A 25,793-nucleotide genomic window follows, 5' to 3' on the forward strand; every position below is an offset into this window, starting at 1 on the left:
TGCTACTGTAGTAAATACCCATCCTTATCACAGCTGTTACTATAATGTAATAACTTAAATGTATCTAAATGTCACTCTGTACAAGCCAATTTGGATGTAGGCCTATACCAAAATGTACTGCATAACACATTGTCTGGTATACACATGGATCTTTGTAGCTCAGTTGGTAGAGTGTGTAACACCAGGGTAGTGGGTTCAAATCCCAGGACCACACATACGTAAGATGTATGAAGCATTACATCAAGTCGCTTTGGATAAAAGCATCTGCTAAATATCATATTTTATATTACATGTAACTCTTCAAGAAGATGTACATTTTCTAACAGGGTACTCTCCTTAGCTTACCCCCATTATCTGTTGCTAGGAGGCTACATGGTTACCTTGCAAGTTTGGTTAGATAAATTATATAACTGTCCGCTTAGTGCTTGCTCAGCCTATCCAGGCCTGAGGAGACATCTGTGATTGTGTGTTGTTACGTGTTAATGCTGAACCTGGAAAGGTTCAGCAGGAGGTTCATAATGCTGATAAATCAGCAGGTGCTTTCAGAATATACCCACTAATCACTTGGCAAACTAAGTTCATGGAGTACATCGTTTGTGAAAAATCCTTGGCTTACTTAATGCACAAAATGATGTACAATTACTTGGTGGTTTGTGAAAGGTGTTAGCATTTACTAGCACACAATTGTGTTGGGCATTTCAACACCACAGTTCAATGGTAAACTACAGCTTCATTCAGAGGTCACCTATGACATACAGTATTTCATACAGAATTGAGACCAAAGAGAAGTTTCCTTCATATCTAGAGTCCATCATTCATTTATTCAGTTACATATCCATCAAATATATACGGTTTGAGGTGTTCTTTTCATCAAGGACAATTTAAGACAGATACAACAAACCAATGTTACCTGTCGTTTATGGTCGCAGCACACGCCATCAACACACCATCACTGTTTCTCAAGGACAACACATTACATTTCCCAATGTACAGTGCATTCGTAAAGTATTCAGACCCCTTCATTTTTTCCACATTTTGTTACGTTACAGCCTTATTCTGAAATTCATTAAAAAATGTTTTATCCTAAATCTACACGCAATACCCCACAATGACAAAGCAAAAACAAGTTTTCAGACATTTTTGCAAATTTCAGAAATATCACATTTACATAAGTTTTCAAAACCCTTTACTTAGTAATTTGATGAAGCACCTTTGGCAGCAATTACAGCCTCGATTCTTCTTGGGTACGACGCTACAAGCTTGGAACACCTGTATTTGGGGAGTTTCTCTCATTCTTCTCTGCAGATCCTCTCAAGCACTGAGATGTTCAATCAAGTTCAAGTCCGGGTTCTGGCTGGTCCACTCAAGGACATTCAGAGACTTGTCCCGAAGCCACTCCTGAGTTGTCTTGGCTGTGTGCTTAGCATCGTTGTCATGTTGGAAGGTGAACCTTCACCCCAGTCTGAGGTCCTGAGCGCTCTGGAGCAGGTTTTTAATCAAGGATCTCTCTGTTCACCTTTCCCTCGATCATGACTAGTCTCCCAGTCCATGCCGCTGAAAAACAATGGTATGGTATTGGCCAGGCGATGGGCGGGGCCTGGTTTCCTCCAGACGTGACTCTTGGAATTTAGGCCAAAGAGTTCAATCTTGGTTTCAACAGAGCAGTGAATCTTATTTCTCATGGTCTGAGAGTCCTTTAGGTGCCTTCTACTGAGGAGTGGCTTCCGTCTGGCCAGTCTACCGTAAAGGCCTGATTGGTGGAGTGCTGCAGAGATGGTTGTCCTTTTGGAAGGTTCTCCCATCTCCACAGAGTACTTCTGGAGCTCTGTCAGAGTAACCATCGGGTTCATGGTCACCTCCCTGACCAAGGTCCTTCTCCCTCTATTGCTCAGTTTGGCCGGGCGGCCAGGTCTAAGAAGAGTCTTGGTGGTTCCAAACTTCTTCCATTTAAGAATGATTGAGGCCACTGTGTTCTTGGGGGACCTTCAATGCTGCAGACATTTTTTTGGTGCCCTTCCCCAGATCTGTGCCTCGACACAATCCTGTCTCGGAGCGCTACGGATAATTCCTTCGACCTCATGGCTTGGATTTTGCTCTGACATGCATTGTCAACTGTGGGACCCTATATAGACAGATGTGTGCCTTTCCAAATATTGTCCAAACAATTACATTTATCACAGGTGGACTTCAATCAAGTTGTAGAAACAGCTCAAGGATGATCAATGGAAACAGGATGCACCTGAGCAAAATCTTAAGTCTCTTAGCAAACGGTCTGAATGTAAATAAGTTATCTGTTTTGTATTTTTAATACATTTGCACAAATTCTAAAAACCTGTTTTTGCTTTGTCATTATGGGCTATTGTGTGTGGATTGATGAGGATTTTAAAAAATGTATTCCATTTTAGAATAAGGCTGTAATGTAACAGAATTTGTAAGAAATTAAGCGGTCTGAATACTTCCCGCCATGGACTTTGATGTTTAGTCTATAGTTATTCCACATGTATCATAAAAATATCACATAGATGTACTTTGGTTAGTGACAAACTCCATCTCCTCGTAATGCATCCCATCTCTAGAAAAATTTGGTTTAGCTGATTGGAGCCCCTGCTGTGACTAGTTTATGCAAAATACCTGCTGTTAACTTTTAAATGATTGGAATGAATTATCCAAAGAGAGTATAAAGATTTCTAAAGTAGATAGCTCTCTCAGCCATGAATTTCTCATGAGTCCCTCTTTCTATGACAGCGCCTTGGGACATGACGGCTATGCTATCTGGGAACCTTTTCACTCTCTGTGTCCAATGCAGAGGTGGCCTCATCCAGTACCAGAATCTTGAGTTTCTATTGGCGATAGTCAAACACAGGAATGTCCAGTACAGTACTTACAATACAATGAGAGCAAACAGTATCAGAAGATAATAACATGTTCCCACCACAATAAAATATTCATCTTTGACATTCGCCACAGTACAAAGTGAAGTGGGATATTATGACATAGAAGTATTACAAAAGATAGTACAATTTCAGTTACACTACTCACATCTGGTAGAGTCATCACAAAGTATTGGAGATGAGCTTTCTTGGCAGCTTCAACAATCTCCACCATGCTCACGTTCCTTGTGTTATCATCATGCTGGATATTTTCAGCAATACCACAGTCAAACAGCACTGGTTCTTGGGAGACAATGCTAATCTGAGCCTTCAGGAAGGGCACGTTGACAGTGTGTGATGGACAGCCATCAATCAACTAAAATGAAATGGGAGCAAGGATGTGTTTATTGTAAATACAAATAAACTATCACAGGCACTGTGTGTCCCTCTGATTCCATCTACATGGCAGAACTAAGATAAAGGTAATGTAAATAGGTTGTGGCTGGTGTGGCATCTCATCCACTCTGCCCTCATCTAGATCATAGAACCTCTCCCACAGCTGTACACTAGTGCTCTTCCTATAGCCACTGCTGCCCACAAAGGTCAGGTTCTGGCCCGGCTTCAAAGACACCAGTAGTCCATGTAACACCTGGATGTCAGTCCGGGTTGGATAGGTGAACTTGCAGTTCATGAATTTTAACCCCCCTTTTTTTAAATGCTCCTGGAGAGAGGGCATGGCATTATTACACACCAAATTTTCCTGAAAATGTCTGATTGAATAAATTGAATTTGTAATGGAAAAATTTAGACACGTTTCTCTCATCAACAGTTTGAACAACTGGGCAGCTGTAATCTGGTTTTGGCATAATCTGTGGCTTAATGAGAAAGCTTTTCCCAGTGCCTTCCCACTGATCACAATGGCAGAGATCACTCTGGGGAATCACACAACATTGGCATTAGTCTGATTGACTCAGACCCAAAGCCCCCCAGGATGTGGTATGCGTCGGTCAATAGGTTGTACGGACTAAGAATATTGTAGCAACACATGGACATTACTTGCAAGATGAACAGCTCTTGTTCACCATCTCCACCTCGTCTTCATTTCCTTCAGGTCCATGATCCTCCATAGTCCTGGTTGTGTATTCTTCAAATCCCAATTGTTTTAACCTAGTCCACTGTTCTGCCAGACTCACGAGCTCACTCTGTAAATTGGCCACCATCTGCTGTCAAATTTGATCAAACATTTGCTTAGTTCTTGAAGGGCTGTCTGTGGAAGGACTGTCTGTGGAAGGCCAGTGGCACTGTATGTTAGCTGACTAAAGTGTTTAGGGTGCAGAAGAGCCAGGTTGGCATACAAAGTGCCATTACTCAGAAATCGACAATGGATGCTATCTGTAACTGTATACAGAATTTGATGATGGACACCAATCCAATGCACTCTCTGCCCCAGAAAAAGTCTCATCTTGTGCCATCTCTCCAGGCATGGTTTTCTTCTTTCAAGCCCTTTTTGTTGGCAGAGTGATCTCTAACTCCAGCTCTGTTTCCCCATCCCGTTCCTGCAACTTCCTGTTGGCCCACTGAACAAATGTGTCTGCAGCTGCTTTGACTTTTTCAAAATCTCTTGCCATTCCTTTCAGCTGCTCCTCTGTAGACACAACCATACGATGCGCAGACAGAATGTCCATTCCACTTGTTTGAAGATATTTTGAGACTGGTGAGGTGACCTGAAATATTCTGAGGAATATCTGAGCGGGAGGTATTGTTTCATACTTCAGCAACACCTCAATGTATCCTTGTGCCTTGACCCATGCAGTAGTGTTGATGTTTTTCTGATCTTGTATGGTTGAAAGAGTGAGAAGGACATCAACACACCCTCATCTGGATTTCCAAAAGCTCCAAAGACGTTCTTTCAGGCACTGTCTTTAGCCCACCAGCATGTCTCTCCAATTGGAGCAAGACGTCTGTGTCTTGGGTCCTTGCACTTCTTCTCCCAAATGTTCATCCTCTGGTAGGATTCACGGAAGAACACAGCTATGTTGTTAATTTCACCACAGCCACAAGCCTCTCATGGATGACGTTTGTCACATATCTGACTATGACAGAGCATTGACCTTGTGTTGTAATGTCCTTTGCAGTGTCAATCTGGACTGAAAACATACCAGCTTCCTGGATTTAACTTGCTATGGTGGCCTGCATTGTGTGTTGGATTGTGGTAATGACGGTATCGATGTTAGTCTTTGATGATAGAGTGATTAGAGAGCCTCTGCCCCCTCTTGACCCAGACTCATGCAGTTTTTTGCTTTTCTCTTTGCAGGCACTGAGATGCTCTTTCATAGACAGGTCATACATTCCCAGCAGAATTATAATCTCTAAATATTTGCCATGGTCAATGCTGCTGTCATCTAGTGTATAAGTTGCTTCAGACTGCATGCCTCTGTGGCTCAGACCCCTCTTGCCTTTGACTTTAACAACATCTATAATGCGCTCTAGCACTTGCCTTCTTCTGCGCACTTGCGCTCCGTGAGCATACATCTGACTGCCGATGAACAGGCTCTCAATGTTACCTTTGGAGGACCTTAGAAAGTAGGCCTCAGCATAACCTCTATGCATAATGCTCTTCCACTCTCTGATGGATATGCTTCCAGTCTGCCATTCCATTCATGAAAGGGCTGTTCTCTGTGGGCTTTGCAAATGCCATACAAATTAAGTAGAATAAAGCATAGTTCACTTCACTGTCTGACGGCCACTTCCTGTTGGTCCCATCTTTACAAAAGAATACCTTCTGCACCACAGACTTTTCCATCTTTTGTTGGGGGTGGAAACTAAAAAACATATCTAGATCCCCTGACTTCGGCCTCTTAAAATAATAAAAAATTGGGGTGGCAGTGGCATCTTGGCTCAATCTACATCTGTCCACTGCAGATGCACTATCCTCAACCTGGATGAATAATTAGTATAAATTAGTATAATAATATAACATGAAATAAAAAGTATAATGTTAATGTAATGTAATGGTATGCTATTAGTATATTAATTATATAATGTTAGTATATACATATAATAGTACACTTTCTACCACTAGTATAATATTAATTCCAATTGGACAATACAGCAGTGAAATACACAACTAACATTTATAATTTTTGTAGGTTTTGTTCCGTCATTAAATACTTTAAAGGAAAATGGTCGACATTGGTGGTTAGTCTCTAATTTGTTAACGCTAAGTACTAACTGGTCAATAATCATAACTATTCATGCATAACAATGAGTTCAACATTTCCAAAGTTTGCTGTTGCACGTCAAGCTTTTTTAATGTCCCGCCCCATCCAGGCTGTGATTGGTCGGTTCACGAAAGTGACATTAACGAGCGCTTGCTTGAACAAAAGCACCCGATATAACTAAATAGCCAGCTAGCCAAACCCAAACATCGCTTATCTTATCCCTATTGTCTTCTGTTTTACCGCTTCAGCTGAAAAGCCTTGACTAACATTTGAACTGGTATCGCTGGGCTCAATGGGCTGCTCTCTGTGCTGCCAGTGCCTTCATGCTCACTCGGCTGAGATGATGGACTGGTAATGGCGCCAAATGAATAATTTGTTATTTTAAAACATTTGGCTGCATCAGCCTCAAGGGACTTCAACCTCTTCTCTTTCGGCTTTTCAGCACCACCTTTACACTGTTTCTCTTTTTGTTTGTCCATCTTGCGCCACTCCACTATTTATCCAAATGTCACCACTTAACAGAGATGGGAAAGGGGCGGGGCCCAGGTAAAATTAGAATGGACTAGACCAAAAGTAATTGGCTGGGAGAGAGAGGCTGACAGATGTAATACCCAACCGCGGTGGCAGTGGGCCGGCAGCCCACTCGCCTGGGCCAGTCAGACACACAGCACTTGGTTATTTTTATTTAAGAGGGGGCTGGGGTTATTTATATTTTGCGTTGCATCGGCCCCAATTGTCAAGCGGCCCACCGGGAAAACTCCCAGGGCACCAGATGGCCAGTCCGTCATTGCCACCAGGTGATGTAATCCTTCACAGCTAACCAGATAGCCTCCATATCTAAATGAGGCAGCATACACAATAAAGAAAACACACTGATCAAAGGCAAAACAGATGTCATAGATATTGTCCTTCTTGGCAGATTTATGGGGAGCCTCCAGCTGCTGTTCATATTGATTCAAATATAGGCTCTCCATGGCCAGCCTTACGACAGAACTAGTGCCTCGCTTAATGTTACAGAAGTATTTTAATAACCCATTTAAGGACCTTTATTAAATTAATAAACCCATAATGGAGTGTTATGGAGTGTTATAGTGTTATAGAATGACCTCAGTACCTTTGACCTTTGAGGTTCAATCTAATTTTCCATTGTGTTAAGGAATTTGTCTGATTTAATTATGATACTGCCAGCTATAGCATCAGGGATGATTTCAGTTGACAGTTGGATGTGAGATCACAGGCTTTGACTTTGTGGTGATATAATGATTGATAGATTTTGTGCTGGGAGTCACCCACCTTGTCAAGTGCCTCCTGTGTAACAGCCTCACTCTCGTTGAGCCAAGGTAGTCATGTCCAGCTGCAGGATCCTGGGGTTGTGGATCAGAGCGTGGGCGATATGAATCCTTCTTCTGTCCTCCACTCATCTGACCACCACCCTCACCCACCAGTGTATCAAACCTCTATATAACCACAGACAAACATTTCCTAATTTTGACATTTCAATGTGTTTCTTGTATGAGACGGTATCAGAGAAATGCACAGTATTTCTTTGCTAAAGGTGTGGTACCGGTGGTAGGTCCATGATGAAGTTATAGATGTTAGCCTCCTTGGTGGCCTGGATAATGTCGTCCATGGTCACCCATAGCGGATGTTCTCAGCAATAGTTATGCCAATCAGAGAGCGAAGGCACTGGATGTTCAGGCTGCAGATGTCACGGCCATCCAAAGTCACCCATGAATGAGAAACTGAACCACTTGGCCCAACAAAAGCTGTGGTTTCTCCTGCTCTAATCAGCATGCTCAAATAAACAGGTCGTTTTACATCGAGACGCAGTATATTTTGGGAAATAATTTTGGTGAACAAAATAAAGAGCTGAGCAAAAAGGGTTACCTTTACTTCTGGTCGAAAGGGGAAGTTAAATGTGATGTAGTCTAATTCAATATCAGCCTTCACCTTGTAGTTTGTGACCCTCCTCTGAGAAACAATAGATTTCTGGCTCCTGAAAGTTAAGATTGATAAAATACTTCTTAACTGAAATGTAGTTGTTCTTAGTTAATGTTTTTTTCTAGAAGTCTGGCCTTACCCAGTCAATGGTATCAAAGATTGTCTTGGTTGCAGCTGGACCTGAGGCGAAGGCTTCCAGTCAGGGAGAGGCCTGACTCAGGTTCATAGCTGCCATGGGAACCACAAAGAACAACTGGAGACCAAAATACAAGCCAACATATCCTTACATTTTCACCAATCATAGTATAAAATATTGGATACATATTTATTATACGGTAATCTGAGTTACCATAAGTGGATAAGAGTACTCTTACAGCAGCATTTATCACCAGTTTAGAACCATACCAGAATGCCAAAGCATAGCAGAGGAAGATGACACACCGCAGGTATCCTTGAAACACTCCAATGATCGTCCCCTTTTTTCACACCCCAGTTCGGAGCCTCAATAAGGTTTTTGTCATACCTGTTCAAATGTGAAATGCATTTTTATAACTAATTTCAAGCGCCAAGACATTGAAGTCAGGGAAGGGACGGTTAATTTGACAAGTTTCTCACAGCAGGATTATAATTAACTGACCTTTTTGTAGGGGTTGATTCATTTTTTGTTAGGGCAAATCAAGTCTGACATTTTAAAGTGTAAATTACAAAATGTATGAGCTTTAAAAAAAATGTAATACACTACACATTTGCATTTCCTGCAACAACTTGGTGATCGAATTAAGATCCTGTCAGTATTTCAAGTTACCCTCTCCTCCAAAGGCTGCCACTGTTCTGATGGATGACGGTACCTCATCAGCTACTGCCCCTGCCTTGTCATAGGCCTGGAGCTCCCGAACTGTCAGTCTGGCAACAGCCTGAGAAGTCAATGAGTGGAGAACACTTCACAACGTTCCCACATTCAAACCAGACTGGTTTATCCATAGTACATTTCACACATCACAGCGTCACAGAGAATACAGAGGTGGTGTGAGACTACCGCACACACAGACTCAGAGGCTGTTACATCCGAAAGCAGAATGACCATCACTGAATTTAGGAATTTAATACATTGTATTCAACCCATCACACCATGGCCATTAGCCCAGCAGCAAGTCCTATAAGTGGGCCTACTGTGATGACCACCAGGGTCAACTTCCAAACTCTGATGAACCCCACCATGAAGCTGAAGATGAAAGTGGAGATCCTCTTGATGAAGATAGACACCTGGTCAGCTATAGCATCGCTGATCTTGTTGATGTCAAGGAGGTGAAAGAACATGTCCAAAATAGTGAACCGGCTAAAATGGGTCAAACCCTAAATTTGAGAGGTTTTTCTAGAAACATCTTTCAGGAATGCCCTCAATTGTCCACACATCTCTGTAGAAAATAACCCATGGGTTTAGGTCTTACTCTGACATCCTAGTGTTTAATTCTCCAACTGAATTGCAGTCAAACCAACCAATATACATTCTCATGATCTTCCTAAAGTAAGTTTTCTTGATTCTCTGGATCTGTCTTGTAGAAGCAGATACGCAGAGGACAATCTACACAGAGCAGGGTTGAATACATGTTTAAAAAGAACAGTTGTAGATTAAATCACCTATCAAGGTTGCAAAACTCAGTGGAACGAAAGCACTTTGAGAATGAAGTGGAACCCACTTACTTGGAAATAACTAACAATGAAATATTCTAATCCAATACAAGCGTAGTAATATGCAAACATGGTCATCCGTGCTTCAATATCCACCCTGTAAAAATAATAGATGCTTATGTATGCTGTATATATTTTTATAAACAGTAATATGAACAGATCAAAATAGAATATAACTTTCCAACCTCTACGCAGGAGTAAAATATAATTGTAAAGTGTCAACTCACCCACAGAAGACCGTTGCGCTCTCTGCTATTTCATATATTGAACCATTAATCCAGGTGATGTTGTATCCTTCCATGTTGCAAATGAATCATTTATAAATAATTACATTAATTAATAATAATTAAGAAAATAAAGGGAGATATAATATTGTGCAATAATAGCATAAAAAGTAAATAATAATAATGAATAAAAATGTAAGGATAAAACAGTTGAAAGAATCCAACACCCAAGAGCTTTTCTTTACATCTCTGCAATCAATACAATCAAATAAGAAAAGCTCTTGCATGGTGATGATATACGTTTATATGATACTTTCATGATGATAAAAGTGTATACCAGTATGATAGATATCATGCTAAGAAGAACCATACTATTGTTTCAATTCCAATCAAAAACAGACCCTTAACCTTTTCCATTCTCTGTTCAAAAAGAGAGGTCAAAGTTCAATTTAAACTTTTTAGGAAGAGATCAACAACATAATTTCAACTCTTGCTGGGGCATAATCATGTTTATATTATGGCATTTGTGGCATAACAGGAAGAAATGGGCCACTTACCTTCTTCTTCGGTCTGGTTTTGTTTGTCAATATTCTTTGTCAGTGTTCTCCTGTAGAGAAGTTAACTTTTTCAGGTAAATAGAATCCATCATTTATGTAGCCTTCATCCTGACAGGCACCTCCTCACTGGGCCTAATGGGAAAGAATGGTCATTTTAGCGCACAGACTTCTTTGACGTGCTGGGAATCCACAGAATACATTCACTGTCTTTATTGTACTGTGTACTGTAGGGAACAGTCTGTGCTGCCATCCAAATGTGACTTCCATGATAACACTTTTTGTGGGATAAAATATATAACAAAACAATCTTAAAATCTTTGGAATTCAATATTGTGTCATCTGTTTGTCATGACCACGGACTGTCCATGACACGCTGGGAATTAGGACTTTTGCACTATGAAGGACTTGATACCATAAGAGGCATTGAATAAGTCGTTAGTGCTCTATAATATGGACATAACATTTGATAATTGAAAGTTATTTTATTGAATAAAAAAAGGAGCTACCCTGACAAATTCTGAACCATTTTTTAAAAGATAAACATAAATTACAGTACATGAATGGAAAAATACCTGTCTGACTATTTGTTCTCTAAGAAAGATTCAGGTGTGTATTATATACTGTACATTTTATAAATACATTTGAATAAACTTGAATACTGAATTAAAATGGCCTCTTAAATAATATGGGATGAATGTTCAATGTGGTGGTAAATATGAATGCTGTAAAAGTCAATTCTATCAACATTATTCCTATGTAAATAAACAGTTGGGTTGTTTAAAGAACTTCTGTTCTGGTGATAGGCGTGGATCACCCGAATGTCATCAGCAGAACGTTGTAAAATGAGTATGACCTGAAGGTCAGCCATCAGTCTATACAGTTCATTCACCCAGAGCCAACATACAGTTGAAGTCGGAAGTTTACATACACCTTAGCCAAATACATTTAAACTCAGTTTTTCACAGTTCGTGACAGTTAATCCCAAAACAAATTCTCTGATTTAGGTCAGTTAGGATCACCACTTTATTTTAAGAATGTGAAATGTCAGAATAATAGTAGAGATAATTATTTATTTCAGCTTTTATTTCTTTCATCACATTCCCAGTGGGTCAGAAGTTTACATACACTCAATTAGTATTTGGAAATATTGCCTTCAAATTTTTTAACTTGGGTCAAACGTTTCAGGTAGCCTTCCACAATCTTCCCACAATAAGTTGGGTGAATTTTGGCCCATTCCTCCTGACAGAGCTGGTGTAACTGAGTCAGGTTTGTCGGCCTCCTTTCTCGCACACGCCTTTTCAGTTTCAGTTCTATTTTTCAGTTCAAATTTTCTATAGGATTGAGGTCAGGGCTTTGTGATGGCCACTCCAATACCTTGACTTTGTTGTCCTTAAGCCATTTTGCCACAACTTTGGAAGTATGCTTGTGGTCATTGTCCATTTGGAAGACCCGTTTGCGACCAAGCTGACACCTTGAGATGTTGCATCAATATATCCACATAATTTTCCTACTTCATGATGCCATCTATTTTGTGAAGTGCACCAGTCCCTTCTGCAGCAAAGCACCCCCACAACATGATGCTGCCATCCCCATGCTTCACGGTTGGGATGGTGTTCTTCAGCTTGCTTGCAAGCCTCCCCCTTTTTCCTCCAAACATAACGATGGTCATTATGGCCAAACAGTCCTATTTTTGTTTCATCAGACCAGAGGACATTTCTCTAAAAAGTACAATCTTTGTCCCCATGTGCAGTTGGCTTTTTTTATGGCGGTTTTGTAGCAGTAGCTTCTTTCTTGCTGAGCAGCCTGTCAGGTTATGTCGATATAGGACTGGTTTTTACTGTGGATAAAGATACTTTTGTACCTGTTTCCTCCAGCATCTTCACAAGGTCCTTTGCTGTTGTTCTGGGATTGATTTGCACCAAAGTATGTTCATCTCTAGGAGACAATGTCTCCTTCCTGAGCGGTAGGACGGCTGTGTGGTCCCATAGTGTTTATACTTGCATACTATTGTTTGTACAGATGAATGTGGTACCTTTAGGCATTTGGAAAATGCCCCCAAGGATGAACCAGACTTGTGAAGATCTAATATTTGTTTCTGAGGTATTGGCTGATTTCTTTTGACTTTCCCATGATGTCAAGCAAAGAGGCACTGAGTTTGAAGGTAGGCCTTGAAATACATCCACAGGTACACCTCCAATTGACTCAAATTATGTCAATTAGCCTATCAGAAGCTTCTAAAGACCTGACATCATTTTCTTGAATTTTCCAAGCTGTTTAAAGGCACAGTCAACTTAGTGTATGTAAACTTCTGACCCACTGGAATTGTGATATAGTGAATTATAATTGAAATAATCTGTCTATAAACGATTGTTGGAAAAATTACTTGTGTCATGCACAAAGTCGATGTCCTAACCGACTTGCCAAAACTATCGTTTGTTAACAAGAAATTTGTGGAGTGGTTGAAAAACGAGTTTTAATGACTCCAACCTAAGTGTATGTAAACGTCCGACTTCAACTGCATACCAGCTCTACCTACCAAACCTGAATGGTAGGCCCTCAGTAGCCATGGTGCAATAGGCAATCATTTCAACTCATCATGTAATCTACCTTTCATTATTTTTTTGAATACATATTTCAGTCAGCCATATAATAAATTGCGTTCACATTAATCTTTTGAAATTAACGTGCAGAGTTTATGGTCTAGTAGTAACTCTCAAGGTATTAATCACACATATTCTACTCTCCCTGACTGGCCAACTGGGGTTAAATCCCGTCTCCACTCTTGCTATGTTTTCCCTACCTGCCTGCCTCTCCATCTGTCTTTATAACATGTTCAATTATATATAAATAAAGCTCTTGAAATTAACAACTGGTTTCCAGCTGTCATATAAGTGGGCTCCTGAGTGGTGCAGCGGTCTAAAGTGCTGCATCTCAATGCTAGAGCTTGTCACTACAGACCCTGGTTCAATACTGGGCTGTATCACAACTGGCTATGATCAGAAGTCCCATAGGGTGGTGCAGAATTGGCCCAGTGTCATCAGGGGAGGGTTTGGCTGTTATTAATAATTTGTTCTTAACTGACTTGCCTAGTTAAATACAAATACAATTTAGTTGCAGTGCCTGCCTTGTATTTATATTTCTGCCCAATTTTATAATTTCTTATTTCTTACATATTTTTGGGGGGCATTGTTGAGAGGTGAGCCTCCCCAAATAAGCATTTCATGGTACTGTGTAGGCCTAGCCACACCATGTTTGTATCCTGTGCATATGAATAAATTTGAACGTAAACTTAAAATGTCCAGTAGATGGAGGACGTCTACCATCTATCAAAAAATAGTTGACCAAACCTTCTGACAGAGCAATAGTTCACACACACCGGAAGGTGAATTACACAGGGAAAGAAAAAAAAACGAGTCACTGTTGTTACCAGCAACTCAAGGAGCGTACGTTTGTCGCCTGGGGTAAGTGTGTCAGTAACGTTTCTTTGCCATATCTTGACTTCTGAGGAAGGCATATTTATCGGACAGTTCAGTGTTTGATGAACATGAAAAGTTAAAAAGCTATAAACAAAAAGGACAACCGTTAGATGAGTTGACAAAGTTGCAAAAGTTGCAGTTCACCAATGACTGAATAGTCATTCACGTAAACTGCCTACTGACATGGTTATTGAAATATGTTATTACTTCTAACGAGCCAATTGTATCGCTTTGCGTCCGAATCTGAAACCATTTTCATATTTCTTTGTCGATTTTAAATATTTGTTGTGCCGGTCTTGGAATTGATTGTCTAGTGGGCGTGGCTTGTCTTGGCGTTGAAAGGTGCATCGTTATCACGTGATGCCAAAAGTGGGCACTTTTTTTTTTTTACCTGTAGACCTAAAATTATGCTTAATCTGAAAATGTGGTCGGGAACTCTATACGGGATCGCAGTGCGCCTCTCAAATTTTGTAACAATGCAGAGGGCACGGCATAGACATGATTGGTTGACGGTATCCTGTATAAACACAAACTCACTTAGTTGACAGCTGCTCGGCGAAGCACCAGACGTATGGATGCCCTGACTTCTGCAGAAGCCGTATCACTTTAAATGCTGCACAACCAATGCAGACTATGGATTGACCATGTAACGCCGTTTTGGGTGCTGTTGTAGGTTAATGTAAATGTTGTCCAAGCATGTGAGGCATTTATCTGGCATTTTTTTTCCCTCAATATATAGAGCAACCTACTAGCCATAATCGATAACACATAGTGGTCAAAACGATCATTCTTTGTTAAAATTATAAACCTTCCCGAGTGGCGCAGTGGTCTAAGGCACTGCATATCAGCGCTAGAGGCATCACTACAGACAGCCTGGTTCGATCGAATCCAGCCTGTGTCACAACCGGCCGTGATTGGGAATCCCATAGGGCTGCGCACAATTAGCCCAGTGTCATCCGGGTTTGGCCGTCATTGTAAATAAGTTGTTCTTTATTGACTTGTCTAGTTAAATAAAGGTTGAATATTAAAAAGAACTGTAGTCCAATTGAAAAAAAGCTGCCAGTGTGAAGTGATGTGCATCTTGTATATCTGGAACAATTATTCTCAGAGTGATTATTCGAAACAGGGCTCAATTTGGCGAGTTGAAAGACAATTTCTTTTTAGGGTTTCAAACCAAAATCTGTCTTCTTTCCAGTTCGATTTAGTTTATTCTGCCTGTTCTTTGAACATGTATGTTTTCAAAATGGATTAACAATTCTGTATTGAACACTGCATGGTGATGAATTATGGCCACAACATCTGTTTTTTAGTAGGCCTTTGCTTAATGATTCTGATGAAAAAAAGCTTGTTGTCTTTATCAAAATAATGTTTTTTTTTGCATATTTTCATTGTGGAACCTGGCTATGTTTAAGGGGCTATATCCTAGGCCAGAGATGGGCAACTTTTTAATGGGGTGGGGGCCACCAAAAAATCTGAAATCATCATGAGGTGCCGCAGTGACTCACTGGTCTGCGTACCCACATCCAGGCCCATACCCAAACATGCAGACAGAGTCGGCCCTAGCGTTTTGGGAGCCCTAAGCAACATTTAGTTTAACTGCTAATTTCCTGCAATCCTACACATTTTGCCATAGTGTGGAGAGAAACGTTTGCCGTTTTTAATATGATATCTGAGTGAGAGTGACTAACAAAATCAATGGGGGCAGTAATTCGACCTTGATAGTTAGCCGCTAGACTAATTTACCCCAAAACATGTTAGCTGACATCGGCTAATTGAGTGACTGTCAGTGACTGACATAACAACAGAAACACTTCTGAGGCACAACTAAATTTCGAAATTGCACCTTGTACAGTGCCTTGCGAAAGTATTCGGCCCCTTTGAACTTTGCGACCTTTTGCCACATTTCAGGCTTCAAACATAAAGATATAAAACTGTATTTTTTTGTGAAGAATCAACAACAAGTGGGACACAATCATGAAGTGGAACAACATTTATTGGATATTTCAAACTTTTTTAACAAATCAAAAACTGAAAAATTGGGCGTGCAAAATTATTCAGCCCCTTTACTTTCAGTGCAACAAACTCTCTCCAGAAGTTCAGTGAGGATCTCTGAATGATCCAATGTTGACCTAAATGACTAATGATGATAAATACAATCCACCTGTGTGTAATCAAGTCTCCGTATAAATGCACCTGCACTGTGATAGTCTCAGAGGTCCGTTAAAAGCGCAGAGAGCATCATGAAGAACAAGGAACACACCAGGCAGGTCCGAGATACTGTTGTGAAGAAGTTTAAAGCTGGATTTGGATACAAAAAGATTTCCCAAGCTTTAAACATCCCAAGGAGCACTGTGCAAGCGATAATATTGAAATGGAAGGAGTATCAGACCACTGCAAATCTACCAAGACCTGGCCGTCCCTCTAAACTTTCAGCTCATACAAGGAGAAGACTGATCAGAGATGCAGCCAAGAGGCCCATGATCACTCTGGATGAACTGCAGAGATCTACAGCTGAGGTGGGAGACTCTGTCCATAGGACAACAATCAGTCGTATATTGCACAAATCTGGCCTTTATGGAAGAGTGGCAAGAAGAAAGCCATTTCTTAAAGATATCCATAAAAAGTGTCGTTTAAAGTTTGCCACGAGCCACCTGGGAGACACACCAAACATGTGGAAGAAGGTGCTCTGGTCAGATGAAACCAAAATTGAACTTTTTGGCAACAATGCAATGGCGTAAAAGCAACACAGCTCATCACCTTGAACACACCATCCCCACTGTCAAACATGGTGGTGGCAGCATCATGGTTTGGGCCTGCTTTTCTTCAGCAGGGACAGGGAAGATGGTTAAAATTGATGGGAAGATGGATGGAGCCAAATACAGGACCATTCTGGAAGAAAACCTGATGGAGTCTGCAAAAGACCTGAGACTGGGACGGAGATTTGTCTTCCAACAAGACAATGATCCAAAACATAAAGCAAAATCTACAATGGAATGGTTCAAAAATAAACATATCCAGGTGTTAGAATGGCCAAGTCAAAGTCCAGACCTGAATCCAATCGAGAATCTGTGGAAAGAACTGAAAACTGCTGTTCACAAATGCTCTCCATCCAACCTCACTGAGCTCGAGCTGTTTTGCAAGGAGGAATGGGAAAAAATGTCAGTCTCTCGATGTGCAAAACTGATAGAGACATACCCCAAGCGACTTACAGCTGTAATCGCAGCAAAAGGTGGCGCTACAAAGTATTAACTTAAGGGGGCTGAATAATTTTGTACGCCCAATTTTTCAGTTTTTGATTTGTTAAAAAAGTTTGAAATATCCAATAAATGTCGTTCCACTTCATGATTGTGTCCCACTTGTTGTTGATTCTTCACAAAAAAAATACAGTTTTATATCTTTATGTTTGAAGCCTGAAATGTGGCAAAAGGTCGCAAAGTTCAAAGGGGCCGAATACTTTCGCAAGGCACTGTATATTCTACAATCGTAACTAAACGGTCAATTGAGACCCCGAATTAGTTCCTTTTTCAGTGATATTGATCCACAGGCCTACAAAAGGGGGTCCAAGGGCCACCAGTTGCCCATGCCTGTCCTAGGCTAACCCATTCTTAATGGCACTAGCAGTTCACAAAATAGCCTAAGCAGAAGTAGACGGGATGCAAATATTCCAAAACTGCAGCTCGTTGCTGGAACACATATTTTCCTACTTCAATCAACCAGTCCATTTTGAATTTGTGATAAAACTGTTGTCAAAACTGTTGTCAACTGTTGTCAAGGAATGTAGCTTGTGTATCCCATCAGTTAGATACGTTTATAGGCATTTATTTCTATAGACGTAACGGGAGCTTGCGTGCGCACTCAGCACATTTGTGTAGGCAGCGGTCGGAATGCAATTAAGTGGATGAGAGACAGAGGGGAAAGAGAATTTAGGGAGAAGAACTGTGTGATGCTTGGCTTGGTTCTTTTTTTTTGTTTTTGTGGCCCACAAATGCACATGTACAAATGGAACACTAGAGTGTTAACGTTGGTTTCAAGACAAAATGTAACTTACCTGATCGGGCAGCCACAAAGCACATTCCACCAAATAGTTTCAGTATTAGATTTAAAAAACAATATCTGGTTAAAGATCGAGCTTTGACATCTGTTCGCATACTGGAGTACTCAGTTACTCATGCCTATCCCTATTAGTCACTAAGCTAAACTTGCAGTCGCACACCAGATAAATTTAAATAGGCCTATGAAAACCTTAAATACTTGAACTTAATGCAAACAGCAGATTTGATATGAATTTGTTTCTAAAATCCAATTGAAATGGATGGAAATGTACCTTTTTTTTTTAAATTTACCAAAGCTGTTACTATCTGTTCCTCAGACAAATGAAGGTTAATCGGGGGCATATCATTTTATGTTCTGACTATTTTACTATCTTTGCAAAAAAGAGCAATAGAAATGTACGATTTGTAATATGATGAAAAATAGGTGTTTATCTGAATGAACCTCGTTCTTCTGTCTCAGAAATGTTCCTGTACATTCTTGGACTGGTGGCTTTTTGGTTTGTGTTCCGCTGGTACAGGGAACTCGCAAGAGTACCCAATAAAGGACAGAAATATGTCTACATCACTGGCTGTGATTCTGGGTTCGGGAACCTTCTGGCCAGACATCTGGACAAGCTGGGCTTCCGTGTGATCGCAGCCTGCTACACTGAGAAGGGGGAGGATGAACTGAAGAAGGTCTCTACTGAACGATTGAACACAGTCCACCTGGATGTCGTCAGCACTGACAGTGTCAGCAAAGCAACAGCATTCATCAAAACCTTGGTTGGGGAGAAGGGTGAGTGTCTTTGAAGACCAGTCTAGCCAAACTCTTGTAAAAAAAATAGCCTCTAAGACTTTTCTGACTTAAATTGGGGGAAGCGTTTGGTATTCAAAAATATCCAAGTATCAAGGCCGACTACTGGTCTACGCATTCATTCTACTACCATGAGTCAGTGTCAACCGTTACTATGGAATTTACAACCACAAACAACAAGTTAACCCAACATCTCAGAACACACCTTCTCACTGAAAGAGACCTCACTCCCACGTGTGACAACTGGCATGTAAGCACTTGTTGACACCTGTAGGCATGGAATGTTTTCCTCCATCCTTCATTGTGACTGCTGCCTGTGTCCTGCTGTGGCTGTGATGTTGGTACTTAACTATGCCCTACTTTCATGCCGTTTCAGGTCTGTGGGCTGTGGTGAACAATGCTGGAGTCTCTGTACCATCTGGTCCTTGTGATTGGATGACCGTCGACGACTACAAGTCCATGTTGGATGTTAACCTTATTGGAGTCATTGGTGTGACTCTGAGTGTCCTGCCCCTCATCAAGAAGGCCAGGGGCAGGGTGGTGAATGTGGCCAGTGTGTTTGGGAGGATAAGCGCCTTCGGGGGACCCTACTGTGTGTCAAAATATGGAGTGGAGGCTTTCAATGATAGTCTACGGTGAGAGGCCCTGTTTTTTGTCTATACTGTATATATACTGCATATACTGTATCACGCTTGTTTGAATTTGAAACTGTGATGCTCAGAGCATTTCTTTCTATGTCTCCGACTTCATATGAATACTGTAATGCAGACGTATTCATGTTTGTTGTGGCATATTCTTGTTTTTGAATTCCAGGATGAACATGTCGTTTTTTGGAGTTAAAGTCCTGTGTCTGGAACCAGGATTTTTCAAAACAAGTGTGACTGATCTACATCTCCTGAGAAAAAATGTGAAGACATTGTGGGACAAATTGCCTGAAGAAATCAAGGATCAATATGGACATGATTACCCAGAGAGAGGTAACATTTCATTATTTTTTTTTACAAAACAAACACACATGAATCTGTTGTGCATGCTGCTGTAATATGATAGATGCAAATAGGATTGTCGTAACCTGTGTGACAGAATGACAAACACTCCAAGAACGAATTGACAAGGATTGCCCAGAGCAAGTGAACTGAGCAGTCAGGCAAGTTCAACCTGCCTGCCTTTGACCTAGACCTCAAACAGTCAGACATACAATTTCTTCATTGTGTTCCAAGATGTTGAAATCAGCTTGTTGATGGAGGCAAATCCTTTCTTCCAGCAAATGTTACATTGGAGAAGAATGTTGCGACGTTGCTGGATGGGGACCTAATGAAGGTTGTGAGCTGCATGGAGCACGCCATCTCTGCTGTCCACCCTCGTACCCGCTACTCACCTGGCTGGGATGCCAAGTTCTTATGGTTGCCTATGTCCTACCTGCCAACGTGGATCGCAGACAAAATGCTCTTAAAAGATATGGCCAAACCAACAGGATCTATTCTTTAATGTTAATGGTTCTCTGACCGAATGTAGGAGGAAGTCTTTATTTACACCCACAGGAGAAGAAGAAAAATGTAAATGGAATAAGTGTATAGCATGGGATTCAACCAATGAATGGGGAAAAAAAGAACACTAATTTGTTTTCAAACTTAAACATAGTTGTGAATTGCATTTTGTCTAATCACATTTGGATTTGTCCTGTCTGTTTCCCTGGTCTGATAATAAAACCAATGGAGAGATTTTCAGTAATTCAAATGAAGCGGTGGTTGCATTGAGTCCATTTGATACATACAGTAAGTGATATTCTGTCTCTGTTAGAACTATTAGCTTGTACCCTAGCTCACTGTATGACTTACAGCAAATTCTTCCTATCAAAAAGCAAACTCTTACAGTGCAAGAAATTCCTGATCAAAATATGTTTACTCTGATAAACCTGTGACTTGCTACCATTAATTCCAACTAAAGGAATCAGAAATAATTATTGCAAAAAGAGTTGTAGAATTTAGATATTTTTTTCTGTTCAGCTAAATTCTCTCCGACCAGAAATACCCAATAGCCTGCTGAGCTTCTCAAATTAAGATTTTTTCACCCTGCTAGACATGTACAGTACCAGTCAAACATTTGGACACACCTACTCATTCAAAGGTTTTTCTTTATTTGTACTATTTTCTACATTGTAGAATAATAGTGAAGACATCAAAATTATGAAATAGCACATGGAATTATGTAGTATTTGAGATTCTTCAAAGTAGCCACCCTTTGCCTTGATGACAGCTTTGCACACTCTTGGCATTCTCTCAACCAGCTTCATGAGGTAGCCACCTGGAAGGCATTTCAATTAATAGAGGTGCCTTGTTAATTTGTGGAATTTCTTTCCTTCTTAATACGTTTGAGACAATCACAAGGTAGTGGTGGTATACAGAATATAGCCCTATTTGGTTAACGACCAAGTCCATAAAATGGCAAGAACAGATCAAATAAGCGAAGAGAAACAACAGTCCATCATTACTTTAAGACATGAAGGTCAGTCACTCTGGAAGTCCAGTTTCTTCAAGTCCAATTACAAAAACCATCAAGCGATATGATGAAACTGGCTCTCATGAGTACCACCACATGAAAGGAAGACACAGAGTTACCTCTGCTGCAGATGACAAGTTAATTAGAATTACCAGCCTCAGAAATTGCAACCCAAATAAATGCTTCACAGAGTTCAAGTAACAGACACATTTCAACATCAACTGTTCAGAGGAGACTGTGTGAATCAGGCTTTCATGGTTGAATCGCTGCAAATAAACCACTACTAAAGGACACCAATTAGAAGAAGAGACTTGCTTGGGCCAAGAAACACGAGCAATGGACATTAGACCGGTGGAAATCTGTCCTTTGGTCCGATGAGTCCCAATGTGAGATTTTTGGTTCCAACCGCCATGTCTTTGTGAGATGCGGAGTAGGTGAATGGATGATCTCTGTATGTGTGTTTCCCACCGTGAAGAATGGAGGAGATGGTGTGATAGTGTTGGGGTGCATTGCTGGTGACACTCTTTGTGATTTATTTAGAAATCAAGGCACACTTAACCAGCATGACTACCACAGCATTCTGCAGTGATACGCCATCTCATCTGGTTGCGCTTAGTGGGACTATCATTTGTTTTTCTATAAGACAATGACCCAACACAACTCCAGGCTGTGGAAGGGTTATTTGACCAAGAAGGAGAGTGATGGAGTGCTGCATCAAATGATATGGCCTCCTCAGTCACCCGACCTCAACCCAATTGAGATGGTTTTGGATGAGTTGGACCGTGGAGTGCAGGAAAAGCAGCCAACGTGCTGAGCATTTGTGGGAAATCCTGCAAGACTGTTGGAAAAGCATTCCAGGTGAATCAGCAAAGCTGTCATCAAGGCAAAGGGTGAGGAATCTCCAATATAAAATATATTATGATTTGTTTAACACTTTTTCTGGTTAATACATGATTCCATATGTGTTATTTCATAGTTTTGATATCTTCACTATTATTCTACAACGTGGAAAATAGTAAAAATAAAGAAAAACCCTTGAATGAGTTTGTGTGTCCAAACTTTTGACTGGTACTGCATGTCATATAAAAAGCTGTGAGCACCTTGCAGCCAACTGTGCTTATGATCAGGTGCATTGCTGCATGTGATTATGATAAAACAATAATCGAATCCTTCAGCTGTTGACCAGTTTTATGAGTAAGATAGAAGAGGATTATGAAGTTGGAGGGCATACACAAGCAATAGCATTATGAAAATAAAGTAAGGAATAATATTGTAGGCCTAAGCTCTAAACACTGAGCTATTGTTTAATTTTGAAGACTCATTATTTTTGAAACAGCCTTTTCCACTTTGTCGTTACTGTTGTGGGGTTTTTATTATACTGGCAAACACGTAAACTATTCAAATGAACGAGCAATTAGACTCAGCTTTCTCTGGTGTAAGTGTTTTGAAGAAGAAGGAAAAAAATGTGTTACTGAAGAAATACCCTTATATAACTGAAATGACTCCTTACAGGTCTTCCCTGTGGTCTCTGAAGAGAATATCTGGTAGATTTTTGATAAAGTTCTTTGTCTGTTATTAAAAAAATAAAAAAATGTATTACATTGCAATAAATGTATTATGAAATAAAACATGTATATTTGTTGGTCTATCACATTTGGCCCTGTCTTCCACACTCATTTCAGTTACAGCCATAACCATCGCCTGGTTTATTAGAGATTCTTTCAAAATGGAAGATTTTGACAAGAAACATGTCTTTATCACGGGCAGTGATAGCGGATTTGGACATTTGGTGGCAAGTCGGCTTGACTGAAAGGGGTTTCATGTAATATCCCCATGTCTCACTGAGAAAGGTGGCTCGGATTTGAAGGCTGGGGCCTCTCCCAGACTGAACACAGTTCTGTTCAGGGGGTGGATAAGGGTGCCAGTCAGAGGCAGGCACTGGGAAAGATAAAAACGAGATAGGGGTGGTTGACTACCTCGCAACCCTCTTAACTGACCCATAAATCTGCATATTTTCAAACCACTGTCACCCTGAGAGCTGCCGAGGAAACATCTAGAATACCTGTCATAATATGGACACAGTGATGACAAACTTTTGTCAGTCATCCGCTAAGTTTCTTCTGCATTACAGAAATGATCTATGGGATTTTAATTAGATGCCTAATTGCAATATTCATGCTTTAATGTCAAGCTTTAATCTATTTCCTTCCAATGAACACTAAAACATATTGATTTATGGCTGTCCCAAGCTTTGAAAAACTACTTCTATACATAGACCACATAACCCCTATAGAATGAAATACAGTATATGTGGTGCAAGATCCACAAGCATGCCATGTATCCTTTCACACATTTTCACAAGCAGATGAAATGGAATGGAAGATTTATTAAAGGTTTGCTGCATATACCCAGCTGGGATTATAGTAGATTTAAAATATCTGGTTAAAGATGAATTGCCATTTGACATTCCCAGAATTCAACTAGCTATTGATGGGACACAGGTTTCACTAGGGGGCATCAATGTAGGATTACATGTACACTGAACAAAAATATAAATGGAACCATTTCAAAGATTTTACTGAGTTACAGTTCATATAAGGAAATCAGACAAAATAAATAGATTAGGCCCTAATCTATGGATTTCACATGACTCGGAATGCAGATATGCATCTGTTGGTCACAGATACCTTTAAAAAACAAAAGTAGGGGCTTGGATCAGAAAACCAGTCAGTATCTGGTGTGACCGCTATTTGCCTCGTGCAGCGCGGCACATCTCCTTCACAGAGTTAATCAGGTTGATGATTGTGGCATGTGGAATGTTGCCCTACTCCTCTTCAATGGCTGTCCAAAGTTGCTGGATAACAGTGGGAACTGGAACACGCTGTCGTATGCAGGCCATGTAAGAACTGGGACATTTTCAAATTACATTAATTGTGTACAGATCCTTGCAACGTTGGGCAGTGCATTATCGTGCTGAAACATGAGGTGATGGCTGCGGATGAATGGCACGACAATGGGCCTAAGGACCTCATCAAGGTATCTCTGTGCATTCAAATTGCCATTGATTAAATGCAATTGTTTTTGTTGTCTGTAGCTTATGCCTGCCCATACCATAACCCCACTGCCACCATGGTGAACTCTGTCCACATCAGCAAACCATGTGCCCGCACGATGCCATACATGCTATCTGCCCGGTGCAGTTGAAACTGGGATTCATCTGTGAAGAGCACACTTCTCCAGTGTGACAGTGGCCATCAAAGGTGACCATTTGCCCACTGAAGTCGGTTACGACTCCAAACTGCAGTCAGGTCAAGACCCTGGTGAGGACGACAAGTACGCAGATGAGCTTCCCTGAGACGGTTTCTGGCAGTTTGTGCAGAGATTCTTTGTTTGTGCAAACCCACAGTTTTTTATCAGCTGTCCGGGTGGCTGGTCTTGGATGATCCTGCAGGTGAAGAAGCTGGACATGGAGGTCCTGGGCTGGCATGGTTACACGTGGTATGCAGTTGTGAGGCCGGTTGATCGTACTGCCAAATTCTCTAAAATGAAGTTGGGGGTGGCTTGTGGTAGATAAATGAACATCAAATCTGGCAACAGCTAAGGTGGACATTCCTGCAGTCAGCATGCCAATTACACACTCCCTCAAAACTGCACATTTTAGAGTGGCCTTGTCCCCAGCACAAGGTGCCCTTGTGTAATAATTATGCTGTTTAATCAGCCACTGTGAGGTGGCTGGATTATTTTGGCAAAGAATAAATGCTCACTAACAGGGATGTAAACAATTGTGTGTACAAAATTGGAGAGAAAAAAGCTTTTTGTGCATATGGAACATTTGTGGGATCTTTTATTTCAGCTCATGAAACATGGGACCAACATTTTACATGTTGCATTTATATTTTTGTTCAGTACAGTAGAAGCCTTCTCTGAGTGGAAAATACTTTGTTTCTGCATTTATTTTACTAAACAGTGGCAATGTACAGGGTTGTGTCGGTTACTACGTTTTTTTTTCAAGATGATTGACCAGAGCAATTTTGTGTAACCCACCGGGTTACAATAGTTAAAATAGTTTTCTACGGGATTGTCAGCTGGATAGGCTCTCTGCAAGGTTTTGTATGTCTTACCTATCATATGAACATCATTTCCTGCCTCAAATAGTATTCCCTCAAGGTTGCTCAGATGTCCAAAAGATTTCAAATCAAAATGTATTGATTTGAAACTTTTAAGTATCATGTATTTGAAAATATCTTGGTCAGTCCAACATTGCTTTTTAATTCTGTCATGGAAATAAATCAACCCTGGCAGTGTACCTTTCCCCCACATATTTCTCTCTACCTCTCTGAGTCAGGTTTCTGGGGACTGATCAACAACGCTGAGAGGACCTCACCTATAGGCCCCACTGAATGGATGCAGCTGGAGGACTTCAGGAAGGTTCTGGATGTGAATTTAATAGGTCTGATTGAAGTGACCCTGA

General features: G+C 40.7%; 2 protein-coding genes and 1 pseudogene across 3 annotated transcripts; 1 reads left to right on the top strand and 2 right to left on the bottom strand.

The window, feature by feature from the left end:
• Positions 1 to 2,151: 2,151 nt before the first annotated feature.
• Positions 2,152 to 3,810, bottom strand: LOC118936376 (bile salt export pump-like; the record flags this gene model as incomplete). The annotated part of the gene is made up of 2 exons (XM_036964913.1): positions 2,152 to 3,246; positions 3,394 to 3,810. Coding segments are annotated over 2 exons (756 nt in total), but the record flags the coding sequence as incomplete, so codon positions are not given.
• A 556-nt stretch (positions 3,811 to 4,366) lies between these two features.
• Positions 4,367 to 10,022, bottom strand: LOC110504168 (annotated as a pseudogene).
• Positions 10,023 to 13,815: 3,793 nt separating this feature from the next.
• On the top strand, positions 13,816 to 20,790 carry rdh3 (Retinol dehydrogenase 3). Of its 2 annotated transcripts, none has more exons than XM_021581815.2 (5): positions 13,816 to 13,963; positions 18,491 to 18,805; positions 19,200 to 19,458; positions 19,637 to 19,800; positions 19,907 to 20,255. In XM_021581815.2, the coding sequence occupies exons 2-5, from the start codon at positions 18,493 to 18,495 to the stop codon at positions 19,909 to 19,911; spliced, it is 741 nt and encodes a 246-aa protein (XP_021437490.1). In that variant the 5' UTR covers positions 13,816 to 13,963; positions 18,491 to 18,492; the 3' UTR covers positions 19,912 to 20,255.
• The last annotated feature ends 5,003 nt before the right edge of the window (positions 20,791 to 25,793 follow it).

Source organism: Oncorhynchus mykiss, chromosome 3 (assembly GCF_013265735.2).
Source record: "Oncorhynchus mykiss isolate Arlee chromosome 3, USDA_OmykA_1.1, whole genome shotgun sequence".
Classification (NCBI taxonomy): Eukaryota; Metazoa; Chordata; class Actinopteri; order Salmoniformes; family Salmonidae; genus Oncorhynchus; species Oncorhynchus mykiss.

Excerpts from the sequence above, each read along its gene's own strand:
- rdh3 (XM_021581815.2), top strand. The coding sequence starts at position 18,493 with ATGTTCCTGTACATTCTTGGACTGGTGGCTTTTTGGTTTGTGTTCCGC. Across the intron at positions 18,806-19,199 it reads AACCTTGGTTGGGGAGAAGG|GTCTGTGGGCTGTGGTGAAC; the intron begins GTGAGTGTCTTT and ends ATGCCGTTTCAG. Across the intron at positions 19,459-19,636 it reads GCTTTCAATGATAGTCTACG|GATGAACATGTCGTTTTTTG; the intron begins GTGAGAGGCCCT and ends TTTGAATTCCAG.